Source organism: Bactrocera tryoni, chromosome 3 (genome assembly GCF_016617805.1).
Source record: "Bactrocera tryoni isolate S06 chromosome 3, CSIRO_BtryS06_freeze2, whole genome shotgun sequence".
Taxonomy (NCBI): Eukaryota; Metazoa; Arthropoda; class Insecta; order Diptera; family Tephritidae; genus Bactrocera; species Bactrocera tryoni.
The window spans coordinates 69372443-69387049 of NC_052501.1; the positions used below are offsets into that span (position 1 = coordinate 69372443).

Genomic DNA, 14607 nt, shown 5'->3' on the forward strand with positions numbered 1-14607 from the left:
ACGTATTAAACTAAGCTTAGTCACCGATCAGCTCAGCACTTACAGCAGTAAAGCTCTGCTTTGTTTACGTGAGTACACTCAATTCTAAGAAAGATTTTGGGTTGCTACATGTGGAGTCATTAGGGTGTCGTGTTAGTATTGGAACATAATATTATAACAGTATAATTGAAAGTTGCATAACGAGTTCATGAGGTCGCGACTATCTGAAGCTCCAAAGCACTGAAAGAAGTTTTATGAAAACCAACACATGCACATATGTACATATTCAACAAATAAAGAACACTAAAAGCGTAAATAAACATTTATCGTAGCACTGTCACAGTAAGCACGGTTGCTTGTTGGTGGTGGTTGGTTTTATTTACAAAACTTACAAACAGGTAGCCCTTACGTTGCAACCTTGCGCTAACTGTCAACTGACTCATGCGCAGTTGACTTCCGCTTCTTTCTTTTCTTATAGAAATGCTGCTTAGCGCGCATTTTTGTAAATACAGTGAACTTCCTCATAACCGGACACCCACTGCCACAGCGTTTTTTGTTTGATATGCTTCTTTGCCCGTATTTTTGTAAAAACTGTGAAATTTTTTATAACCGGACACCCAACGTCACAGTGTTTTTGTCCGGCTATGGGAGCTGTTAACATATGGGGGGGTTGTTGGGCGTGACAAAAACGTGTAAATGCATTTTTACAGTCAGAAAGTTCAACTCAGAACTATCTTGCACTAATAAATGCGCACCAATGTCATGCAGGAGTGAGTGAATGAAAATTATACAGTTAGTTACCGCTGAGTCATCGCGAAATGGACGCCTCTAGCTCAAGTTAAATTGCTTGCGATGACCATTTTGCATATTGTTCTTAGAAAAAACTGTGGCAGAATTCCATAAATTAATAAGAAAAAAAAACAGGAATTATAAATTGTATACTTTACTTTACTTTTTTTTTTTCCTTTTTTACAGTCTCTACAAATTTTGTTGTAGTTTTTTCAGTTTATCAGAGATCATTTGAACGAAATATTATCCAAATAGTGTTCGAATCTGGTCATTGGAACGTTTTCATAACCGGTTATAGGATTTGATTTTATATGAAAACATTGTGTTCATGAAATTTGTCCGGTTATGGGAGATGTCCGGCTATAAAGATTGTTCTTATAGAGGGATTTCATAGTACATGTATTTTATTACATGTCTCACATTTGTTAAATTAATACATTTTTTTTAAATAAATTTGGAGTTTTTATATTTAAATATAGTCTTTCGATAGGCTTACAAAATGAACATTAATAAGTACAGAAATCAATCGCATACGACTTGACACGACTCACGCGTGATCTGTAAAAAACGGCTATTGAAAAAAATAAATCAACTTGAATCACCCATTATTTAGGTATCCGCCCCTACAATTACTTTCCCCACATATATGTACGTACGCAATATACTGAATTTCGATCAGATTTATAGATGAAAGCTGACATATATACATAGTACTAGCTTAGCTAACTCTTAGCGTGGTCAACCCATTTTTAGTTTAATGAACTTTAGCGAGATTAAGCTTCTAGTGATGTTAAGGGCCCTATTGTTTACATTTATAAACAAACTAGTCAGACTTCTTCATTAAAATTTAGTGAAGTCAACAACCTTCTAAGGTCAATTACCTTTGGTAAGATCAATGACTGTATTGATTACATTTAGCGCAGTCAACAACCCATTCATGGTAATTGACCCTTTTCTACATATATAGCAAGGTCAAAAACGTTTTGTGGTCAATGACCTTTGAAGCAATCATTGTCTAGTCTTTTTAATTGCTAAAAGTGTGAAAAATCGAATGTGCAGGAATTTGAATTGAAGTCCAGTGATATGCGGCGGAAAGGTTCGTTTAGTATAGAATTTGATCTAAAAGACTTCTACAGTCAGGATGCCTCGTAAAACGAGCCGGGATAGTAAATTGAACTTCTGGCAAAAGATAACGACACAAAATTCTTCCATTCAGGATTTTTAAAAGCAATATAATGTCAAGCATTTACTTGCGACTTGTAAGTATGGTGTGTTTTAAACTATTTGTGTATGGAGGAAGATGTAAGCTAGAATACCATCGAAAATTCCATAAAAAAACGAAAAGTTAAAATTGTTTTAGAACAAAATCTAACTTGTCATTCATTCGGACAATAACTAGGGTTCCATACCATAGAGCCATATCCCAATAGAGGAGGCCTAACCAAAGTTGTGAAAAGAGTTTTTGTAACTTACCGAAGCCAAAATTTTAACTCAATAGGATTATCTACCACTTTAATCCAACCAAAGCTTCGGGTTCATTTGTTGTAATTCTTTGCTTTCTCAACTCGGCGCTTTTGTTTTATGCTAATAAACGCGCCAAAAGCCATAAGAAAGCTATAACGGAAAAAATTAATGTATTTATAGCCATAATTTTGTCATAAATTATTTTGCGCACAACGAAACACCAAACTCAAAATGAAAATTACGCACTAATACTTGTAAAGGGTGATACATTTCGAGGTCACCTACTTTTTTCAAAAAAAAAAAAAAAAAAAAACACAGAAGCTTCAAAATTAATGGGGAATGTTTATTATCATTTGAAAGGACACTCTTTGGCATATCTATTTTTTGAAGAGTATCTCTTTTAAATGTTGGCCGCGGCTACGTCTCAGATGGTCCATCCGTTGAGTCCAATTTTCGATGACTCGTTCGATACCAGTCGAAATGGGTAACTGCCGAATGAAACGCGTAATGTATTGTTCAAAGGCCGGAATAGAAGCGGGGTCCTCCACATAATTTTTTGACTTTACATATACCCAGAGGAAAAAGTCTAAGTTTGATATCACACGATCTTAGTGGCCAATCGATCAGATCAAAACTTGAAATTACCTGCTCAGTGAAGTGTTTCCGCAATAAATCCATTGATGTGTGTAAAGGGGCGCCGTCTTGTTGAAACCAAATGTCGCCAAGATCACAGGCATCAATTTCAGGTATCAAATAGACGGTTATCATGGCGCGATAATGGTCGCCATTGACGTTTACGTTGTCACCGGCATAATTTTTGAAGAAATATGCATCGATGATTCCACCGGCTCACAAACCACACCCCACTGTTGTTTTTTCTGGATGAAATGGCAAATCTTGAAACTCTTCAGGTTGGTCTTCGTCCCAAATGCAACAATTTTGCTGGTTTACATACCCATTGAGCCAGGAATGGGTCTCATCGCTGAATAAAAATAGACTCGAAAAAGTCGGATCTTCTTGGAACTTTTCAAGAGCTCATAGGACAAAGCGATGTCGCTTTGGAAGGTCGAGCGGCTTCAGTTCTTGCACAAGCTGTATTACATATGTACGCTTTCAATTTAAGATTTCGACGAAAAATGCGCCAAATCGTTTCATACGCCAGTCCGAGTTGCTGCGAACGGCGCCGAATCGACTCTCCACGGTCTTCGTGTACACTCTCAGCTACGGCTGCTATATTTTTATACCCTGATAGGGTATATTAAGTTTGTCACGATGTTTGTAACACCGAGAAAGAAGCGTGGGAGACCCTATAAAGTATATATATAAATAATCAGTATGTTGAGCTGAGTCGATTTAACCATGTCCGTCTGTGCGTCTGTCTGTCTGTCCGTCCGTCCGTCCGTCCGTCTGTATATATACGAACTAGTCCCTCAGTTTTTAAGATATCCTTTTGAAATTTTGCAAACGGCATTTTCTATTCAAGAAGCTACTCATTTCTCTGAACGGCTGATATCGGACCACTATAACATATAGCTGCCAAATAAACTGAACGATAGGGGTCAATTTCTTGTATGGAAAACTTTCACATTTGACAAGATACATTCATGAAATTCGGTATAGATTATTTTCCAAAGCAACAATGTAATCTCCGAAAAAATTATTCAAATCGGATTACTATAGCATATAGCTTCGATATAAACTGAACACATAGTTACTAAAAGAAATGCACCTGTGAAGGGTATACTAGCTGCAGCCGAAGCTAATGTTTTTTCTTGTTTTTATTATGTGCTGGACGTGGTCCGTCCGGTCGACCAATCCAATAATGAATACTGGGTCTGAAGATGGGTGATGTCAGTAGGTCAATTATGTTGACCATAAGTTGAGCGAAGCGTGTGAAATACCATTCCTTACAGAACATGCATTTTCGTAATAAAGTTGAACGATTTGTAAACTGTATTCAGTCGTAAGTCTTTTCATAATGAAATGCCAAGCAATACTGAACAAAAATGACATGACAGCTAGACACGGCTCACACGTGATCTCTCAAAAAAAGGCTATAGAAAAAATACCTCTACTTGGTTCACCCATTATATTGGATACTTTAACTTTGTAGGCATTTTACTCTTTGGAATTGGGAAAAATTTAATGTTTCCATACACTTCAATTAAATGTGAATACGAGTGAGGACACTTTTACTTTTTTCGTCCTTGAGGCAAGATACGTGACCAATAAAAAACAAATATTTGTATGTAAATATTTTGGTGAATGATCAACGGAATGTGAAATAAATAATTAGCACGTACTTAATAGCCCTGACCGAAGTATTCATAAATATGTGCGTATGAGCAATCACCCACTGCCGCCTTACTTTGGATAATTACATAACTTTGTGCAATGCATTGACCGAAGCCGGACCACCGTAGTACGCGTGCAGGCACCGGCAGACGCCCAGCAAGAGCAAGGGAGTGCATACAGCGACGTAATGTGACCATAAGTGCAGGCGATTTTGGCAGTTCGTAGGCTTTACAGCCGGGAAGCCCAAAAAGGTGTCGACACGAAAGTGATTGGGCGGGCGTACGAGTGCTACCGTGTACAGTGAGCGCCGCGCCGACGCCAAAGCAGCGACTAAAGTCAATACTTAGCTGCGAAAAATTGCGAATAAAGTGTAAGTCAAATAAGTTTTGTAATTGAAGTACTTCGATTACTACTCACACATACTGCCATATACGCATCTGTGTGTGGTTGTGTGCGCTCATTAATCGTCGTCGGTTGCATGGTGATTGTGGTTATTCTTATTATTGTTTTGACGCGCTGCGCAACTCGGAAATCGCATTGCGTATGCGCGTAGCGTACGACGAGCTGGCTGGCTGGCTTGAATCGCGTAATTCGCGACGCGGCGCTGGCGCACTGCGATGGTTGACGCAGTCGCGTTGCGGGCGTGCGTACGCGCATCGTAACGATTTGTAAATCTATGCCAAAAATTAAATGCACACGAACACACATACGCACAATAAATATCAGTAAAATTAATTGGGCACACTGTGTGGACGAAGTAAAATGTAATAAAATCATGCAAAAGCCGAAACGTGAAGTCTACGGCGCGCAAGCCATTCTGGCGAAATTACGCCATTTTTAAACGAATGAAATTGAAATTCCGAGTGTCGAAGTCGCCGCATTTTGCATGCATATAAAAGCATTTTCTGACCCAAAACATTATGTCAATTCAAAACGATTCACCGAGCGCGTAACATAAAGCACCGTTAAGGCTTAAGACAACAGTTCAACAGTTTAAGACTAATACAATTTAATAACAATAATAAAACACAACGAAATGCGTTGCCTATTTGTGATCGCCTGCACATTAGCTATGGCTATGGCCATGCCGGAGCCACCGTCCGCCCGCTATGGACCACCACCAGTGCCACAAAAGCAGTACGGTCCACCACCACCAGCGCCAGCGGAACAATACGGCCCACCATCCACAGCGGCACCACAACCACTACCAGTTTATGGTCCACCCGCACCATTCTACGGTCCACCAGCGCCTGAGACAATTGTCACCAAGAACGTGTACGTTCATGTGCCACCAGAGGAGCCAGAAGTCTTCCAGGCCGCCGAACCCATCCAAACTGCCGTGCCAAAGAAACATTACAAAATCATCTTCATTAAGGCACCAAATCCACCAGCACCCGTACAACAAGTGCTGCCACCACCAGTGCAGGATGAACACAAGACTCTCGTCTATGTGTTGGTGAAGAAACCAGAGGAACAACAGCCACTCATATTGCCATCACCAGCGCCAACTGAGCCCAGCAAACCGGAGGTGTACTTTATCAAGTACAAGCAACAACAAAAGCCAGCTGCACAATATGGCCCACCACCGGCACCAGCCGCCGAGTATGGTCCACCAGCGGCGGAGAAATTTTAAGCCTTAGCACCTTAGTGCCTTAGTTAGTGTGGATGACGTGGCGCTACTAGCCGTGCGCTCGCTATTGTATATAGATTTCATTAATCCTCCTACGAGTACTTAGTGCCTTGAATTAGTACAATTTTTAATGCATTCTGCTAGACGGATATATATATACTTATGTATAATCGAAGTATGTATACATACACATACATATATTTAGATTATGTATTAAGCTTCTTACAACAGTCGAACTTTTTTACAATTCATTATTTGCTGATTTTTTTATTTTTTTGTTTTGTTGTACTAAATGTCCTATTAAATTATAATTCCATTAAAAATTTTCCACTTTTTTCAATTAGGTGGGTGTGGATAAAAATAAAAGAAGTGAAAACAGTAAAGTCTAAGTAGTTGGTGAATTTGCAGAATCTGTGGGGAATTTTCAGAATATGTGGTCAATTTGCAGAATCTGTGGTGAATTTTCAAAGTATGTGGTGAATTTTCAGAATATGTGGTGAATTTGCATAAAATGTGGTGAATTAGCAGTTTTATGGTCTCTGTTTACAAAACACAACACACGCCCATATATGCAGATGTTCTAAACTTGAAAAACCCCGTGAACCAATTTTACTATTCACATAACGGAATTTTTATATCTAATATATTTTCTAATAATTTATTGTAGTTCTCTGAATAGTTTTGTTGAACTAATCTATTTTGGAACCGCCCAACTGCACCAACTCAATTTTTCCTCTTTTATACCAATTAAAAATTCTTCTTAAACTCAAGAACCAAGTATTCCGGTGATTCCCCAATGTAACAATAAAAAAAAATACACATATAAAACTAATCTAGTTCCACAATTTCTGAGATATCGACTTTGCGCACTTCCTTTTCTTCTAAAGTAGCTGAGGAATAATTTCCGAACCGAGCATATAACCGCTATACAAACTAACCGATCAAAACCAAGTTCTTGTAAGGAATCTTTTGTTCTTGTGAAGGGTATTATAGCTTCGGGATAGATATAGGATTATATATTTATAAATTGCTTAGATTCCGATTTTCTAGCTGTAGTTTTACATTTTAAGATATTTCTCTGGCTTTTTGCCCTGGAAATTTGACATAGATTATAACCCGAGACAACATTGCAGTCACCGAAGAAATTGTTCAGATCAGACCACTATATCATATAGCTGGCAAACAAATTAAGTAAAAGAAGGAAATATGTTGTTATATTGGTTTCGATGCAACCAAAGTTAACATTTTTTCTCATGTATACATGCTTGGTCAGTGCTTACGAGTGGCCGACTCTCGCGCCTCGATGCGATTCAAATTGAATCAAAACCATTTTTTCGAAAATGGCATTATTTCCTTAGACAACACGCCATGCCAAATCTCGTGAAGATTTCTAGTCAAACGATAAAGTTTTCCCATAAAGGTTGTTGACTTGGTAAAATATGAGCAAAAGTTCTGGACTTTGCTAAATGTAAACAAAAGGTCCTCATAAAGGTTAACAAAAAGGACATTGACCTCGCTAAAATGTAAACAGTAAGGTCAATGGCCTCATAATGTCATCATTTGGGCCTAAGAAAAGCGAAAGCACGCTTTTTTTAAAAATCACTAAATTTTTCCGAAAACAGCGTTGGTTAGCGACTGTGAAACAATAGTTTCTGACTACGAGAATGCCATGAGACGTATTAATACTGGTCTTGATTCTTGGATCTATACTTACGACCCGGAAACAGACGATCAATAGGCTGAATATGGCGACGAAGGTAAGCCGAAGCCAAAAAAACTACTCTGCGTCGCATACTGATTCTTCGTGAGCCAAATTTTCAACCAATATCGTGCCGCAACAATCGTGTTCGCATGATGTAGCTTCGTGTAACTTCTAGCTATTCAGCAAACTCAACCGACCGCTCCGAGGCAACATTTTTGTGCCAAGTGAAGACATTAAACGTGAATTGCTACGCGCATTGAAGGTTATTCCGGAAATTGAATTTAACAACTGTTTCGAGGATTGGGAAAAACGTTGGCACAAGTGTATTGGAGCCAAAGGGCATTACTTTGAGGAGGACGACCTAGATTTTGAAAAATAAGAGCTCTCAATAAGAACGCTACAAAAGTTTAAATAAAACGAATTTCATCAATCGCCGTTGGCTTGTTGGCATAGACTATAGACTTGACGCACGACCGAGACGGTCAATTGACATTTCGTGAGATAACACGTTCTCCGATCTTGGTTTTCAATAAACCGATTGTGACATTCGCTGTGTAGCTTGTGGCGCCGTCTTGTTGGAACCACATATTGTCCAAGTCCATTTCATCCAATTCGGGCCAAAGATATTCGGTTATCATTGAGCGGTAGCGATTCCCATTCACAGCAACGTGCCGGTCTTGATCATCACAGAAGAAGTATGTCCCAATAACGCTACCGCCCCCTAAGCCGCACCAATAACGCCAATTTTTTCGGTATGCAATTATGACTAATGAAATACGTGTGGATTGCTGCCTGACCAATAACGCATACATATTTTACTTATTGATGAAGCCTCTTCGCTGAAGTTGATTTTTCGATGAAAATCCGGATCATTTTTAAGTTGTTGCTCAGCCCAATTCACGAACATAAGACGATTCTAGTGGTCAAGCGGCTTCAGTTCTTGCGTCAATTTGATCTTGTAAGGTACATCCTTATCCAAGATCTTTTCGCAAAATTCGCCACAAAGACGTCACAGAGTTGCCCACGCTTGAGAGCGACGTGTGAGAGACTGATTTGGGTCTTCCTCAATTAATGCGTTAGCGGCAGCAATATTCTCGACACTCCGAACACATCTTTGTTTCACTGGCAATGGAACATTTTGTAATGTTCCTGTGGCAATATTACGATTCTTGCGGCGGTATTTGTCATGACATGTAAAGAAAAACAAAACAAAATAAGAGTGAATTGCATGTAAAATTGTGGAACTTCGAAGTGAAATATCTCGAAAACTATGCGTCTGAGGACGGTATATGCGTATATACTTTTTAATCCTGAGGACCTCCTCTATCCATCGGTACCATCAAATCGCGGCGCCGCAAAAATCGTAATCGTGCCGTTCCTGTGTATTCAAATTTTTCTACTAGTCGCTCAATTGTTGATCTGACAGGACGATTATGACGACCATAAATTGGCCGCAGTGTTCTTAAAGTTGAGGCCATTGACTTCGAATTTCCGTAGTAAATTATAATAATTTTGTTGTTGGTTCGTATGTATATCTTTCCATCATGAAATGGCAAACCTTACGGAAGAGAAATGGCAAAAATGCGGGCAAAAATATGGCCTCGTTTGCTGTCCCTAACGGTGTCTTTCGTAGCGCCCTATTGAAAACCCCGATATGTTAAAATAGTTAAATTATTTTCGTCTCTCAATACTATTACAAATTTTATAGCATGTTTATGTATTTTTCGTTTGAAGAAACGGGTGTGTTTCATATATTCGCTAAAATTATATGCCCTAAAATAGGTAAATGAAACCAACAGCAGCAATATTTCGACATTCAATTTTATTTAATTAGCTTTTTTAGTTTAGATACTCATATCATATATTTATGTTTCACATACATATATGTATGTATGTATGTAGTTTACAATATTGTTTAATGTACTAGGTTTTATCGCTTTGGTATGTTTGTATATCATAATATTGCATTTGTAAGTACATATTTACAACTTAAACTATTGTTGATAAAATTAATATATTTTTTCTATTTTTTTTCAATTTTTTCAGTACATATGTATGTATGTAAATATGTTTGTATGTATGCCTGTATTTATGCATGTGTATGCGAGTAAATAAATATGTACTACTGCGCTATAATCCTCGTTTTTAAATTCAGAAAATGTCTGACATAGCACACAATCGTACAGGCATACAAATATACATAAGTACATTACATTATATACGAGTATGCAGTAGGTACAAAATTAAATCATTTGCTACAAACAGTTCTGTTATAGTATTTTATATTCAAAATAGGCTTAAACGTTTTTATGAAGAATGAGAATGACCTAGTAATAAATACATGCATATTACAATTATATTGTACGTATTAATGTGTATGAGCATTATTTATGCCGCTTACTCGTAAACACATATATGTACATATATACATTAGGGTGATTCAAAAAAAATTTTTTTTTTTTCAATTGGTACTCGCAAAAATAGGTTCCTAGACACCTCTAAGAAAGCCTCTACAAATATGAGTTTTTAATTGTAACGGGAAGGTCCTCCGCCTAACGGTTTTCTATTTTTTCTTATTATCAGATAGAAAAATTTATATCTCGCTTCCAACTACTTGAAAAAAAATCTTGTTAATTAGGTTTTGTAGGAAATTGAATGCTCTAAAATATGGTCTCTCATGATTTTTTCGTAAACCCAACCGTTTAAAAGATATTAACGGTTGAAATTTGACTATTTTTGGAAAAATTTTTTATTTCTTATGAATTTTATAACTCAATGAAAAAAAATTATTATGAATAGATTTTTGGAGAGGCTTTCTTAGAGGTGTCTAGGAACCTATTTTTCAGAGTACCAAACGAAAAAAAAAAAAAATTTTTTTTTTGATCCACCCTAATATGCATATATGTATACATTTGTATAAAAACAGTCAATTTTTATATGTAACAACTGCATTTAACTACTAAACACACAAAAATATTTTTTCTTGCACTAACAAATTCAACATCGTACGCGTATTCGTATGACATAATCGTGTTTGCTGTGCGACCACACTGGCTCCATTGGAAAACTGGTCACGTCTCGAAATTGAACCATTATTGATTTACGATCATCAAAATATTTAAATTTCATAAGTTTTCACACATACATATGTACGTACATGTATTTGTATATATTTACATATTTATATGCAGTTACGAAAATTATGAATTAAGTACCATAAGCAGATGTGATGATAACATACAGCGCCGGTCAAAGAAATAGTACCAATGACTAAATATAATTACACTCCAAAGAAAAAATAAATGTTGTGCGATGCCGTTGTTTGCAGTTTTTTCTCTTCCAGCGATTTTCTTGTATAAAAATTTCATCATTTAAAAAATTATTAACGTTTTAATAAATAAAATGAAGAAAAAAGCGTTAACTTCGACTGTAACGAAGCTGTAAAACCTTCTTAGGTGCATTTTTTTTAGCATAAAAGGGTATAAAAGGAACTTTATATTGATTTTGACCGGCCAATTTGTATGACAGCTATATGCTTAGTGCGCCAAACTGACGTATTTGTTCGGAGATTATGGCGTTGTCTTGGATAGTAATCCATGCCGGCTTTCGTGAAGTTATATTGCTAATTAAATAAGTTTTCCATACAAGATCTTGATTTGATCGTTCAGTTTGTATGACAGCTATACGCTATAGTGGTCCGACAGCGCCAGTTCCGGCAAATGAACAACCTTTTGTGGAAAAAAAGAGTGTGTGCAAAATTTCAGATCGATGTTTCAAAAAGTGAGGGTCTTGTTCACGTCAGACGGACAACGCTAAATCGATTCGGCAGACTATTAGTCAGAACTTAAGGGGTATTCTAGTTTATAAGTTAGAAAAAAATCGAATTTTTCATAATTCGATAGTTTCGACATTCAAAAATATCTCCCCATACTAATTTTTCAAAATCCAAATTACTTTCGAAGTTATAGCCATTGCAACTCGGCTGGTTTGAACTGTGGACGTACCTCAAAACGCGTTTTTCTCGACACTACCTCGTTTTGCTTTCTTCCGGTTGGACAAAAAAGCAAAACAAATGGATCTGGTAGTGAACGAGGGCAAGACGAAATATATACTATCATCAAACAAACAGTCGTCGCATTCGTGACTTGGCTCCCATGTCACTGCTAACAGTCATATCTTCAAAGTTGTAGATAACTTCGTCTATCATGGAACCAGTATTAACACCAATCCAACGCAGAATAACCCTTGTCAAAAGGTGCTATTTCGGACTGAATAGGCAATTGAAAAGTAAAGTTCTTTCACGTCGAACAAAGACCAAACTCTATAAGTCACTCATTATTGCCGTCCTGCTATATGGTGCAGAGGCATGGTCAATGACAACTGCGTTACGAGTTTTTGAGAGAAAAATTCTGCGGAAGATGTATAGTTAGTACGTATTTTGCGCATTGGCAACGGCGAATATCACATTTGATGGAAGGAAGAGCTGTATGACATATATGACGACATTGACATAGTTCAGCGAATTAAAAGACAGCGGCTACGCTGGCTTGGTCATGTTGTCCGAATGGACGAAAGCACTCCAGTTTCAGTTTTCGACAAAGTATTCGCCGGAAAGCAGTGGAAGAGAATGGCCTCCATCCCGTTGGAAAGAACAGGTGGAGAAGGACCTGGCTTCGCTTGGAATCTCCAATTAGCGCCACCTAGCAAAAAGGAGAAACGACTGGTATGCTGTTGTAAACTCGGCTATAACCGCGTCGTCTACGCTAATAAAAAGAAGAAAACTTTTTTGATGCGGTCGCCATGATACCTCAAGTTCTAATTAGCCGATTTAATTGAAATGTGACACGAATGTTCTTTAAGTTTTTTTAAGTATTTCGAAAAAATTCGACAAAGTTAAAAAATTTGTGATAAAATCGACTTTTTAGAGTAGCCGCCATTTTATTTAAAGAAAAAAAAGTTTTTCATTTTTCTTGCGTCTTGAGATGGCGACATTCGTGCCAATCAAGAAACCCTCATTGTGGTTGTGTTGAAATTCGAGCCTCTAGACGAGAATACCCCCTTAAAAAGGAACTAAATGCGGAAAAAAGTGCCGAAGCAATTTGTCGGAAATTGAGTATAATTGACGTATTCCTTGAAAATGAAGGGGAGCCATGTACTTTGGGCAGATGAGTCTAAACTTTCTTATTTGCAAGCCGACATTCTCGATACTAAGTTAACTCTAATACTTCACACATCGAATAATAAACGAAAACCATGTTTCGTAACCTTGGTTCGAGTTTTTTGACTGACTCTTTATATTTTTTGTAGATCATAAAGCTCTGCACAAGCAAGCTGCACAGCGTGAGAATATGATAAAATATACTCTCTTTGATGGTATGGAAAGAATTCGTTAGTATCATGTGGGAATTCATGGCACGCCAGACTTATAGGGGTACAGGATTTGTCCGGAATGTAATAGGATTGAGTCGATTAAAAAAAAATTAATTGAACCAATCGTTCTTTAAAAGCATTGAAGACGTCACGGAAGGCATTCTCCAGAATAGCCTTGAAAGCCGAGGTGCATGCTACTTGGATCCTCTATCTCGCCTCAAAATGCTTGCCTTTCATCGGCCCTTTCAGAGATCATGCTCAAAGATCCATGACTCGTGACCTGTGATTACGTTATTCAAAAATTGGGGTGAAAGTGACCCCCAAATGAAGGCTAAGTGCGCCCTCTTTAAAGCGTTTTTCTCGAAAATGTATTTTTGAAGTCAGTTGGCAAAGTTTTTTGAGAACTACTCAAGCTAAACAGGTCTTTGAAATACAATTCTTAATAACTTGGACGAAGGACTTTCTTTCGATTACAACTATTTGAAAAAAAAAAATTGCGAAAATTTAATTTTTTTGTAAAAATGTCCGCCAAAAATCCAATTTTCAGGTTTTTTTTCTTTGGTCTAAATTCTAAGTTAAGTTTTAAACTAAAACACATATTTTTTCACTTTAGATGATCTGTAAGGAGTTATTCTTCACACCGAAAATGGCCGAGTTTGAAATATTTTTTCCAACAATTTCAGAATTTTTTTTGTTAATAGTGTATGTTTGTAACGAAAAAAATTGTAATAAAATATTTTATTTTTTATATGAGAAAAAATTGTTAAAATAGGCTGTTATACACAAGGAAATCCATGTAACCCCTTAACCGATTCTTTTTGAATTTGATACACATCTCTTTTGAACATCTCTATATCGCACCTGACTTGAATTTTGAAAAATTTAAATTTTAATTGCTTTTACAAAAGTCGAAATCGTCAAAAACAGAATTTTTTTCATTTTGTGATTTTTTTTTGGCAAAGGTCAAGTCGATAGCGACATCAATGAGGATAAAAAAGTTTAATCATTTTATATTTTTGAAAGTTTTTCTTATTTGAAAATTCCTAAAATTTAGTTGTCCACACTAGAATACCACTTATGTTGGGTATATATTGGTCTAGTCTGGATACTACATACATATACATACATTGCTAAAATGTTCAAAACATAATTGCATGAAAGTTTGTCTGGTTTCTTAAGACAAATAGAGAGAACTCTTTATCTGCTTTAGGTGATGATTTGAATGCGAAACTGTGTAGCGATCCCGAAATTCTCAGGTCAACTGATTATATGTTAACAGATTTTCCTCGTTTTTCGGCATTCTATCTCAATTTTGAGCTGCAAGTCTAATGATAATTACATCCAAGTCTTGTGTGTTATTAAAAAGCACCTCTTAAGT

General features: G+C 37.0%; 1 protein-coding gene across 1 annotated transcript; it reads left to right on the forward strand.

Annotated features, from left to right (window-relative positions):
- Positions 1 to 5220: 5220 nt before the first annotated feature.
- Positions 5221 to 6386, forward strand: LOC120771747 (extensin-1). The gene has a single exon (XM_040099918.1). It carries the CDS (start codon positions 5564 to 5566, stop codon positions 6158 to 6160), a length of 597 nt encoding a protein of 198 aa, XP_039955852.1. The 5' UTR covers positions 5221 to 5563; the 3' UTR covers positions 6161 to 6386.
- Positions 6387 to 14607: the final 8221 nt, after the last annotated feature.

Bases quoted from the DNA above. Each gene is read 5' to 3' on its own strand.
- LOC120771747 (XM_040099918.1), top strand. From the start codon at position 5,564: ATGCGTTGCCTATTTGTGATCGCCTGCACATTAGCTATGGCTATGGCC.